At 44.7% G+C, this 12,710-nt stretch overlaps 1 protein-coding gene across 3 annotated transcripts in view; it reads left to right on the top strand.

Moving 5' to 3' along the window:
* The window catches only part of CCZ1 (CCZ1 homolog, vacuolar protein trafficking and biogenesis associated), a 72,889-nt gene extending 68,308 nt beyond the window's left edge, over positions 1–4,581 (top strand). For all 3 annotated transcript variants that reach the window (XM_068246788.1, XM_068246787.1, XM_068246789.1), the window contains exon 16: positions 4,255–4,581. In XM_068246788.1, coding sequence (XP_068102889.1) covers positions 4,255–4,310 — 56 coding nt within the window. In that variant the 3' untranslated portion in view covers positions 4,311–4,581. The remainder of the gene's footprint in view (positions 1–4,254) is intronic.
* Positions 4,582–12,710: the final 8,129 nt, after the last annotated feature.

Genomic DNA, 12,710 nt, shown 5'->3' with positions numbered 1-12,710 from the left:
TGTAGGAGGGCAAGTGAAGGGAGAGGTCTCCCAATGACCCTCTCCGCCGCCCTGATGACCCTCTGAAGTGAGTGCCTGTCGCTGGAGGTTGCACCAGTGTACCAGACCAGGATGGATAAGCAGAGGATCTACTCAATGGTAGCGGAGTAGAAATTGGTCAGAATCTCTTGGGTCATGCCAAACTTCCTCAGCTGGCGGAGGCAGTACAGTCGCTGCTGGGCTTTTCTCTGTATCACAGTGATGTTGGGCCTCCAGGTGAGGTCACTGGAGATTGTGGTGCCCAGGAGGCGAGCGCAGGGTACTCTTGCCACCTCCGTACCATCGATGTGAATTGGGGGTAGGGTGAAAGCGGACCTTCTGAAGTCGACAATTAGCCCGACGGTTTTTGCGATGTTAAGCACCAGCCTGCTCTCCTTGCACCAGAGGGAGATTCTCTCCACCTGCTGACAGTACTCCTGGATATTGTCCTTGGTGACGAGTCCAATGATAGTAGTATCGTCGGCGAACTTGATGACCTTAACTGAGTCTGCCCTGGATCTGCATTTGTTTGTGTACAGGAAGAACAGCAGTGGAGACAGGACGCATCCTTGAGGTGCACCTGTGTTTGTGGTCATACTTTGTGAATTGATGTCCCCCAGCCTGACGACTTGGGTCCTGTTGGTGAGAAAGTCTGTGATCCAGAGTCGTAGGCTTGGGTGCACTCCCAGTGCAGCTAGTTCTTCCTGCAGAATGGTGTTGAACGCCGAGCTTAAGTCCAAGAATAGGATTCTGGCGTACGTGTCTGGTCTATCCAGGTGGTCATAGATAGATTTAAGGCAGATGTTTACTGTGTCGTCAGTGGACTTGTTTGCCCTATACGCGAACTGGTAGGGATCCAGAAGGGGCAAGGTGGAGAGTTTGAGGTCGGATAGAACTGCACGCTCCAGGGTTTTCATTATGACGGACGTGAGGGCCACTGGTCTAAAATACGCCAGGCATAGAATCTTGAAACTTATTCTGAATCGGATAGTGAGCCAGTGCAAGGATTTACAGAGGGGAGATGTGGAAGCAGTGGTGCGAAGAATGGATGAGTCTTGCAGCTGCGTTCATAACTGATTGAAGGGGAGGCCAGACAGGAAGGAGTTACAGTAATCAAGGCAGGAGATGATGAGGGCATGGATAAGCGGCTTGGTCATGTCTGTGGTTAAGAAGGGGCAGATCTTGGAGAGATTATGGAGGTGGAAATTGCAGGCTCTGGTGATGTTTTTTGGATGTGGGGGATGAAGAAGAGGTCAGAGTCCAGGGTAACGCCCAGACAGCAGTCCTGGGAGGTAGGGCGAATGGTTGTGTCGTCGATTTGTGAGGTGGAAATCGTAGAGGGGTGCAGCAGCGTGGCGTGGAAAGATCAGGAGCTCAGTTTTGTCTAGGTTAAGCTTCAGAAACCTAGCTGACATCCAGGAGAAAATTGTTGAAAGACATGAGGAGACATGGTGGTGGATGAGATATCGGGGGTATTAAGGTAAATCTGAGGGGGTGGTTTACAGTATCAAATGCGGATGAAAGGTCTAGGAGGAGCAGGATGGAATAACTGCCTTTGGCCCTGGCAAGGGTAAGGTCGTTGACCACCTTGGCAAGGGCTGTTTCAGTTGAGTGCAGGTCAGAATCCAGACTGTAGGGGGTCAAGTATTTCCTGTGTGTGTTCTGTGCGTTCTGTGTTTCTCTATATACTGTTTGGAATTGAGGCGTCTGTAGGGAATGCCTCTGAAGGTTCCAGTTTACCACATTAATCAGTCATTCACCTGGTTTGAGTAGCTCGGCTGCCATGGCTGCAGCTGATTCGCCACCTTTGCTGATACCTCCCTGCTATCCCTCTAAGTTGGGTCATGTTGCTGGCATGGTTTTGTGTTTCAGCTCCATGCTAAACCTTGGATGCGCTCCGAGACATCATCAATATTCATCCCATGGTTCTTTTAAGCAGATGGTCTTAATAATTAAAACGTAAGATCTCTCTCACACCTCCACATTGAGGACATTTCTGCAGCCAGGTCTGGTTCAGGACATCTCATTACACAGCGTTAATCCTACCTCCCTCCCCAGGGTGTAAATGTCATGATTAAAATCTAAGTGTCATTTCAGTCATCGCAGATGCCTGTGTTGTCCTCCAAGTGTTTTGACAACCGTAATTGTCACTTAGTTAAATGATTGATGTGCAGGAAATAGGTGCTTGCACTTGAATATATATACACGTATGTCAGGGGCCAGGCTGTAATTACATCTGTTTCTGGATGTATGGATATTAATAACAGGCCTTCTGTTTTCACGCTGCTGACTGCAGTGTCGTAATGGCATGCAATTAAAGGAACCCTGAAGTAGGGTTACAAATCCTAACTAAATATAAGACTGAGTAGTGTGTAGCTGTACTAAAATGTCCTACGCTGCTTGTTTTGTGTAACGGCACTTCAATGAACAAAGACCCTGTTCTGTGTGGAAGGGCTTCCCAACCCTGTCCTCAAGTACCACCACCAGTACATGTTTTGCAGGAAACCACAAACACTCACAGGTGAGGTAATTATTGTCTCAGCAGATCTCATTAACTACCTCTGGATTGCCCAAAAAACTTGCACTGTTGGTGGTACTTGAGGTACCTGCTGTATGGTCTTCCAGGGAGTAGAAGTGTAGACACGCCTACATGCCCTTACCTTACCCTGGCCTCTGCACTGATGATCCCACTGGCATCTTAAAGACTGTTAGGGGTGGGCAAGAGCTAGTGAAGCCCCATTTTGCACGAGTCTTACAGACCAATGTGCAAGTCTGCAGCTGATTTACTTAAAGAGAAACTGTAACCAAAAATTGAACTTCATCCCAATCAGTAGCTGATACCTCCTTTTCCACGAGAAATCTATTCCTTTTCTCAAACAGATCATCAGGAGGCGCTGTATGACTGATATTGTGGTGAAACCCCTCCCACAGTGTGATATCAAGACCATGGTCCGGACATAACACTGTGGGAGCCTTGTTGCATTGTGGGAAATGACAGCTGTTTCCAACTGCCAAAAAAGCAAGCAGCACCTCCTTCCAGTGACATCACCTGCCAGCAGTAAAAATGTCACCATGTGATAAATGTCAGAATGTAAATCAGGGAGAGGAAAGCTTTTACAATGAGCAAACACTGACTAAATAATTTATACATAAATATTTGTAAAAATTTTGAACTTTTATTACATTATTTTCACTGGCGTTCCTCTTTAAGTTTACTGGTACTATTATATGTAAGATGGCCAAATAAGGTAAATGATGATTTTTTTTTAGAACACTTGGGAAATAACAATCTATTTCTTCTCTAGCCAGTAATGTGGAAAGACCTGGATCTTTGTTCCTGTGTTTGATTATTTGTCTTGTTCAGCATGATATAGCGGAGCACTGTCAGACCAGGGAAAGGCCATGCAATGGAACGGCTACGGCTAATATTCTGGTATTGTTTAGGTGCAGGCTGACTGCACAGAATTCAATCCAGATATCTCAAAATGCCCCCTAAGGCCTTGTTCATGTTGCGTTCCGTTCACGTGTCCGTCCGCGTTGGTTTTTTTTTTTTTTTGAGGCGTCTAAATGATTAGAACCTTCTTAAATCCTAGATAATAGTGGCAATTTAGCATGGATTTCTAGAGTTGCACTACAGTTAAGAAAAGTGCAAATCCATTCCTAAACTGGCACAGATTAAGTGCTTGATTGCAGTTCTACAGATGTAGAATTGCAGGCTAGACATGATTGCAGACTGCAGGCTAGACATGATTTGTGTCGTGCTCCTCCCCCTTGCTGAATTCCTCCTCAGAGCATGCTGCTATCAATACAGCAGGTGTTGGTTACCTCAGCAACAGCAATTCCCCTCATACACTGCTCTGTCTGAGAGACCTTTCTAGCTCCTCCTATTTTACAACAGTTTTAGAAGGAATCTGCTCTATCTAATGATTTCTTAAGATGCCTGAGACAGTTCTGCATGGATTTCTAAAATCCTACCAATATTTTGTCTGACACTTGATAAATCTGGCCCAGTGAGAGGGAAAGGTCATTCGCAGAGCATAGGTTGCACTTAGGTTGCTACGTGGAAATGTTGTTTTACTGCTTATGCAGGTGGATGAGTTGAGCAGCAGAGGACATGGTACAATAATCGAGTCTGTATGTGAGGTATTGATCATCACCAGTTTTTGGCTGTGCATAAATCTTTGACTTTGCTTGAAAAGAGAGAAAATATAAAATGTTTCCTGTTTTCATTTACAGAAGAAATCAAGAAGCTTTGTGCTACGCAATTCAACAACATCTTCTTCCTGGATTAAGTGATCTGGAATTCAGAAGGTCTCCTGAGGCGGCCCATGACGTGCATTTTGTTCACCTGGGACAGAATATCAGTCATATTATTGACTGGAATGACTGTTGTAAGGCAATAGTTGCCTTGTAAGAATCTACTTTCTACCCGTAGGCTCAGCGATCAGACCGTTTTACATTTTAAATATTTATCTGATCTCACCTTTGAACAATCCCATTTCATTACTGTTACATGAATATGACAGCAAACAATAAACCCATTAGTCATTCTTATACTTTTAATCGCCTGGACTCTACTCAGCTTTGTAAATCGGGTGTTATAAGCATGTAAAACCTGCAGGATAGAGCATGCAGATAATTGCCAGCAATTCGAAGAACATTTTAAACCATTAACTTTTTTTTTTTTTTTTTTTTTTTTTTTTTTTTTTATACTTCAAATTCAACACATCTAATGCTGCTTACAATGGTAAGTAGATCTAATTCTTGGGAGCAGCAAACTGAGAAGAAAGAAGGGGATGTGCTCAGTCTGTGTCACCTGGCTGGATTAAGGGCTCTGCCTCTGACACAGGAGACCTGGGTTCTAGTCTCTGCTCTTCCTGTTCAGTAAGCCAACACCTATTCAGTGAGGAGACCTTGGGCAAGACTCCCTAACTGCTACTGCCTATAGAGCGTGTCCTAGTGGCTGTTGAGTCCGACCAGGAGAAAAGCACAATATAAATGCTCTGTGTCTTGTCTTGACTTATATACTGGCTGCCTCATGTCTATTGACTAAAATAGCATTTGCAAATTGCATCTGCTTGCCAGAATATGCAGGATCTAAAACTACCTCACGGCTGTATCCTGCAGGAGTCGGCCCATGCAAAATACTTTGCATCTCAACAGGGGCACCCAAGAAATGGCAAGGAGCGCTGACACCCTCTGAGCACTCTCATGCCTGGGAGTGCCATGGGGGGGAGGGAGAGCAGAGAAACGAAGACAGCCCCTCAAAGGATGGATTCCTTACCTTTGCAAATTGTACCTAGCTGAAATGTTGATCAAAATGCATGTCCTGGGTGTGAACACACCAATAAGAGGGGTGAGGGCAGTAGGGAGACAATCCCTTCCAAGTGCTGCCACTGCCAGGGAGACCATGCGCCCTCTCCCCATAAAGGAAGGAAGTACACATTGATCTGCAAACAAAGAAAAAAGGGGTGTGTGCAGACACCAGGGGTCACCTGACTTGCATACTGGCTGCCTCCTTTTAGAGATGAGCCAGCCAGTATATAAGTCAGGTGACACCTGGTCTGAGCACACACCCCTTTTTTTTCTTTGTTTGCAATTCTAAGTCTTGGGAGCTCAAAGGGGTGAGGCTTGTTGGGATGGGTGTGATTTAAAAAAAAGACAGCTTAGTAATCAGCTATTAGAAACTCGGCCAGGACTTAAAGAGGTACTTAAGTCAACTAAAAAAAATGAGTTTTACTCACCTGGGGCTTCCCTCAGCCCCCTGCAGCTGATCGGTGCCCACGTAGAGTCGCTCCGATCCTCCTGGACCCGCCGGCGGCCACTTCCGGTTTCGCCATCAGCCGCCGACAGGCTGGGAAAGCAAGTGATTCTTCACGTTCCCAGCCACAATAGCTCCCTCTATGTTGCTATAGCAGCATAGAGGGCTGCTATAGCAACATAGAGGGCAGCTATAGCAACATAGAGGGCAAAGAAGATAAGCTATATAAAATTAAATACAGAGGAAATAGTTGACTGTTCAACTCAATCCCTTGGGTGACAGTTAGGGCTGAGTGCCATACACAGTGGCATAGCTAAGGAGCTATGGGCCCCGATGCAAGTTTTACAATGGGGCCCTCCAAGCACTCTATGCATAACAATTGGTACGGTGCACCAAAACCTGCCAATGGCAAATACAGTGTCAGATGTGCAAGATGGGGAGAGGGAACAGTTTGTTAATGATTACTACTATTTAAACCATATATAGAAATTATTATTATGAGCACAGGACCAATAGAGAGCTAATACTGTAGTTGAGGGCGGGCCCTTCGGGGCCCCGATACGGTCCAACTCTGACTCCACAGCACTGCAATAATGTTTCTCCCATCGTCCTCCAGGACGGCTGCTGCTGCTGAGACATTGCATGTCTCCTTTCCACCTGGAAACAGCTGAAAGAAATTCTAAACTTAATTAAATGTGAGCCCATAAAGGAACACCTTCCCCCCCCCCCCCCCCCTTTGCCATCAGTTTTTGTTTGTTTCCCATTCACCTACTGGATTCACCTATAGGATCACAGTTTGTTGGGTTTTTTTTCTGTATAGTATGGGTTTTGCCTGGCGCGCCTGTATCTTTAGTTTAAGCGCAGGTTTTTGTCTAGATGGAGGTTGGAGCTGGTAACTGTGTTTCAGCCTGGTAGGAGAGAAAATGGTGGTGTTTCCTACCTGGTCTCTTATTACTCAAGCCGGGAGGCTTGATCAGCCGACATTGCCGCCCAGGTTACCGGCATTTCGTATCGTGTGCAGCCGGTAAGCGAGGTAGCCAGTAGCGAGGTCTCGCGCAACGAGATTTCAGGCTAGCCGCATCACCACGGCTGGTATAGGTGATCAATCAGATTCTGTTCTCAGTCAGAATATTACTCGGACTACACCTCAGCCTTCAGTGATCCAGGGTCTGTCAGGTCAACACGTGCCGATTGTACATACTGTGCCTGTAACTGTGACACATATTTCTTCAGAAGATTCCGAGGAAGAGGGGGAAGCAGATGTTTCCCAAAAATCTAAAATTATTAAAGGGAACCAGAGAGGAATGGCTTATTAAAATAGAAAAAGCTTTTATACATACCTGGGGCTTCTTCCAGTCCCATAAGCCTGGATCGCTCCCACGCCGCCATCCTCCGTTTCCTGGAACCGCCGGTACCGGGCCAGTCACTTCCGGCGGACGCGGCCAATTGTCCGCATCACAGGCGCTCCCTCCATACCTGTACGCATGCGGCTGCTCAGTATGCAACCTCATGCGTACTTCTATAGAGGGAGCTCCGTGTGATGCGGCGAATTGGCAGCGTCTGCCGGCCGACTCGCGGCAATGACGGGACCCGGTACCGGCAGATCCAGGCAGCAGAGGACGGCGGCGTGGGAGCGATCCGTGCGTATGGGGCTGGAGGAAGCCCCAGGTATGTATAAAACCTTTTTTTTTTTTCCTCTCTGGTTCCCTTTAAGACAGCGCATTACTTATTTTCTGCCGAAGACACGGAAGAAATATTGAAGGCAGTTTATGATTCTGAACAGCTTAAATCAGATCTTCCTGTAGCTTCTATTTGTGATGATAATTATAGGAGCTTATGGGTTCAGCCAGTTAAGGTCTTTCCCATACATGACAATTAAAGAACTCATAAAATCGCAGTGGAAGGATCCAGAAAAATGACTGTTCCGAGATCCTTTAAGAGATGTTTCCCTTTAAGGATGATGAATCTCCTTGGACAAAATGTCCTAAATTAGACGCTGCCTTGGCTCAATACTCAAAGAATTCAGATTTATCCTTTGAGGATGCAGGGTCGCTTAAGGGTCCTATGGACAGGAAAGCAGAGGTATTACTCAAGCGTGCGTGGGATGCGGTTTCATTTGCATTCAAACCGGCGATGGCATCTATTTGTTTGGCCAGGAATCTGGTAACATGGATACCGGTAGATGGGTTACAGAGTCACTTAACTGCGGGTACCCCGCATGAAGAGATTCTGGAATCATTACCTGTCATTACGAAGTCTATAGCTTTTTTTTAGCAGACGCAGCGTTGGAGAGTTTAAGATGTTCAGCCAAGGCGGTTGCTCTTACAGTGGCTTGCAAAAGTATTTGGCCCCCTGGAAGTTTTCCACATTTTGTCACGTTACTGCCACAAACGTGAATCAATTTTATTGGAATTCCAGGGGAAAGACCAATACAAAGTGGTGTACTCGTGAGAAGGGGAACAAAAATCATCCATGATTCCAATTTTTTTTTACAAATAACTGCAAAGTGGGGTTACGCAAATATTCAGCCCCCTGAGTCAATACTTTGTAGAACCACATTTTGCTGCAATTGATGCTCCCAGTCTTTTAGGGTATGTCTCTACCAGCTTTGCACATCTAGAGACTGAAATCCTTGCCCATTCTTCTTTGCAAAACCGCTCCAGCTCAGTCAGATTAGATGGGCAGCGTTTGTGAACAGCAGTTTTCAGATCTTGCCACAGATTCTCGATTGGATTTAGATCTGGACTTTGACTGGGCCATTCTAACACATGGATATGTTTTGTTTTAAACCATTCCATTGTTGCCCTGGCTTTATGTTTAGGGTCGTTGTCCTGCTGGAAGGTGAATATCTGCCCCAGTCTCAAGTCTTTTGCAGACTCCAAGAGGTTTTCTTCCAAGATTGCATTGTATTTGGCTCCATCCATCTTCCCATCAACTCTGACCAGCTTCCCTGTCCCTGCTGAAGAGAAGCACCCCCAGAGCATGATGCTGCTACCCCCATATTTGACAGTTGGGATGGTGTGTTCAGAGTGATGTGCAGTGTTAGTTTTCTGCCACACATAGCGTTTTGCATTTTGGCCAAGAAGTTCCATTTTGGCCTCATCTGACCAGAGCACCTTCTTCCACGTTTGCTGTGTCCCCCACATGGCTTGTGGCAAACTGCAAACAGGACTTCTTATGCTTTTCTGTTAATGGCTTTCTTCTTGCCACTCTTCAATAAAGGCCAACTTTGTGCAGTGCTCGACTAATAGTTGTCCTATGGACAGATTCCCCCACCTGAGCTGTAGATTTCTGCAGCTCATCCAGAGTCACAATGGGCCTCTTGACTGCATTTCTGATCAGCGCTCTCCTTGTTCGGCCTGTGAGTTTAGGTGGATAGCCTTGTCTTGGTAGGTTTACAGTTGTGCCATACTCCTTCCATTTCTGAATCATCGCTTGAACAGTGCTCCGTGGGATGTTCAAGGCTTTGGAAATCTTTTTGTAGCTTAAGCCTGCTTTGAATTTTTTGAATAACTTGATCCCTGACCTGTCTGGTGTGTTCTTTGGACTTCATGGTGTTGTTGCTCCCAATATTCTCTTAGAACACCTCTGAGGCCGTCACAGAGCACCTGTATTTGTACTGACATTCGATTGCACACAGGTGCACTCTATTTAGTCATTAGCACTCGTCAGGCAATATCTATGAGCAATTTTATTATTATTAGTTATTTATTGGTAAAAAATGTTTGGAATACTGTACGATTTTCGTCCCACTTCTCACATGTACACTACTTTGTATTGGGCTTTCACGTGGAATTCCAATAAAATTGATTCATGTTTGTGGCAGTAATGTGACAAAATGTGGAAAACTTCAAGGGGGCCCGAATACTTTTGCAAGCCACTATAAATTCTTCCAGACGGGCGGTTTGGTTAAACGCTTGGGAAGGGGATTTGGCGTCTAAACACAATTTGTGCGATGGAGTTTCAGGGTGAGTTATTGTTTGGGAAAGGACTTGATTCTGTGTTAGAGAGATCCTCTGATGAGGGAAAGAAATTTCCAGATAAAAGAAAGTTTCTAAGAAGCCCTTTCCACACAAAAGGAACCCTTCTCGGGGTGAATCATCAAACAGGGGTTCTTTTCAGTCCAAAAGGTGGACTTATAATTCAGGGAGAGGTAGAGGATCCTTTCTGTTCAACAAATCCCAGACCCTCCCTCAAAACCAGGAAAGTGACCATCAAGAGGTTGGGGGGAGGCTGCGTTATTTCCTCCCAGCTTGGGAACAAATAACCAGCAGTCCTTACATTCTAGATTTAATTCAGTTCGGTTACAAAATCGAATTCAGTTCTCCTCCTCCTCCTCCTCCTCCCAGCCGATTAGTAATAGGAGTCCCAAAAGATCCAGTGAGGGCACAGGCTCCGATCCGGCGCAAATCCAACCAATGATAAAGAACGAAAGTGAAGTACTTTAGATGTCAGGAGAGCGGTCTTAGTTTACTTAGAACGCACAACAGATTAGAGAAGGTCTAGTCATTTGTTCATTACGTATGCTGGGGCAAGTAAAGGATTACAAGCATCCAAAAGTACGATTGCGAGATGGATGAAAGAACTTATCACTTTGGCTTACAAAGCTTCTAATTCGGTAGCCCCTTCTAGAGTAACAGCACACTTTACACGATCATTAGCAGCCTCTTGGGCAGAGAGATCAGGGGCAAGTTTAGAGCAGATTTGTAAAGCTGCAACCTGGTCTTCCCATACAACGTTCATCAAGCAGTACCGGGTCGAGTTGCTTTCAAGCCAAGACCAAAGTTTTACCAACCAAAGGTTCTACAAGCCATCATCCCTCCATAAGGTAAATTTCTCGCTGGTCTCAGCAGCAGCTGTCCTGGAGGACGATGGGAGAATATCCCAGCTGCTTGCCTGTAGCCGTATTTCGGCGAGTCCTCCAGGATGGCTGCTGCTGAATTCCCTTTATAAATTGTGTGTATACTAAATATAAAAATTATGATGTAAATGGGTACTCGTGATGAACTGATGGCTAAGGGGGGTAGGAGACCCTTTATGGGCTCACATTCAATTAAGTTTAGAATTTCTTGGAGGACTTGCCGAAACACGGCTACAGGTAAGCAGCTGGGATTTTGCCTGGCAATCACTGTAAGGCCCAGTGCACACCAAAACCGCTAGCAGATCCTCAAAACGCTAACGGTTTTTGGGGCAGATTTCAGAGCGATTCTAGGCATGTTTAGAGACGTTTTCTAAACATGCCTAGCGTTTTTGGGAGTGTTTTTGTGTTGCAGATTACAAATATTGTTACAGAAGCTGTTCAGTAACAGCTTTTGATGTAACAAAAACGCCTGGAAAACCTCTCTGATGTAGTGTTTTCCAGATCGGTTTGCGGTTTTCCTATACTTTATACTTTACATTGAGGCAGAAACGCTTCTGCAAACCGCAAACGTGCAGCAGGAGGCACGTTTGCGGTTTGCTAAAAACCTCAAACCGCTGGTGTGCACCATCTCATTGAAATACATTAGCCAAGCGTTTTCACAGGCGGGTCGCTGCTAATACCGCTTGGTGTGCACTGGGCCTAAACTCATTCTGAATCAATGACCCACAATGAGTATGCAGATGCTTGTTTCAGGTGGATGTTACACATGATGCTACTGAAGGCAAACAATCAGCAGAACAGCCAGGCAGTTGACATTTCTTGAGAAAGAAAAGAAACCGGACAGCCTTTACACTCTCTAAATTCAGATCTAATTTAATGGGGGTGCTAACATCCAAAAATAAATTTGCCTAAAAATAGTTAGTGCATAAAATATATATCTAAAGCCCCTTTTTTTCTAAAATAGGTTTGTATATGTCCCCCCTTTTTTTTTTTTTTTTTTTTTTTTTTTTTTTTACCTGGTCTGTGTGCCTTTGCTAAACTGTGCAGTCCCAACAGGATTGTGGGAAGTCTACAGTAGGATTGTGGGAAGTCTAGCTACAGTAACAAGCTTATCTCTAAATGCAGATGTCAACTACTTCCCATTTCAGATAAGATCCACAATCCTACTGTAGACTTCCCACAATCCTTCCACTATGGCCAGAAGGTAGTTGTATCTCCCTTCCCTTTGAAGAGTTTGCACAGTGATGTAAGCCTGCTAACTAGGTGATGTGGGAGAAGCAGTAATGTGCAAAACAAGCTGTAAAACTAACACGAAGCTGGGCAAAAAAAAATAGAGGGCAGAAATGAAGTTACTTTTGGCATCACAGAGAAATAGTAAAGGTGGAAACCAGCATAAATCTTCTTTTCTTTTTTGTCTATCACATTTATTTTAAATCTGACCGTGAACACTAAAAACGAGATAGGTAAGCTAAATAAATAATTTCTTATATGATTTACTGTATTTTATTTTTGTTTAATATGGAGTTTCATCCCACTTCAAGGCATCCTTTGTGCAGAGTCAGAAAAGTGTGATGTCCAGTGACTGCAAAGGCTCTGAGTAACTTTGAGGAGGAAGGGAGGGTCACAACCATTTGTAGCTTTGACACTAGTGTTATTGGAGACATCTTAAGCAGCAGTTTGGGAGTCCTCAAGGCTCTTGTGTCGGCACCTTTTAAGTCAACATTTACCTTTCTTTTAATAGAACAAAAGCTACTGCTGAACTAAAGAATGGTATTGCTTGTCTGCCACCACAGGGACACAGGCAGCAATGGAGAACAGTACAACGTACAGTGCTGCCCATAATTATTCTTACCCCTGGCAAATTTTGACTTAAAGTTACTTTTATTCAACCAGCAAGTAATTTTTTTGACGGGAAATGACATAGGTGTCTCCCACAAGATAAGACAATGTACAAAAGGCATTATTTTGAAGAAAAATTCTCATCTTTTATTTATATTTAAGCAAAAAGTGTCTAGTCCAAAATGATTCATACCCTTCTCAATAATCAATAGAAAAACCTATTACATCAAT

The sequence above is a fragment of the Hyperolius riggenbachi genome, chromosome 7, assembly GCF_040937935.1.
Source record: "Hyperolius riggenbachi isolate aHypRig1 chromosome 7, aHypRig1.pri, whole genome shotgun sequence".
NCBI lineage: Eukaryota > Metazoa > Chordata > Amphibia > Anura > Hyperoliidae > Hyperolius > Hyperolius riggenbachi.
Note: the sequence above shows the minus strand (reverse complement) of the source record. Positions and strands in the feature narration are given on the sequence as shown.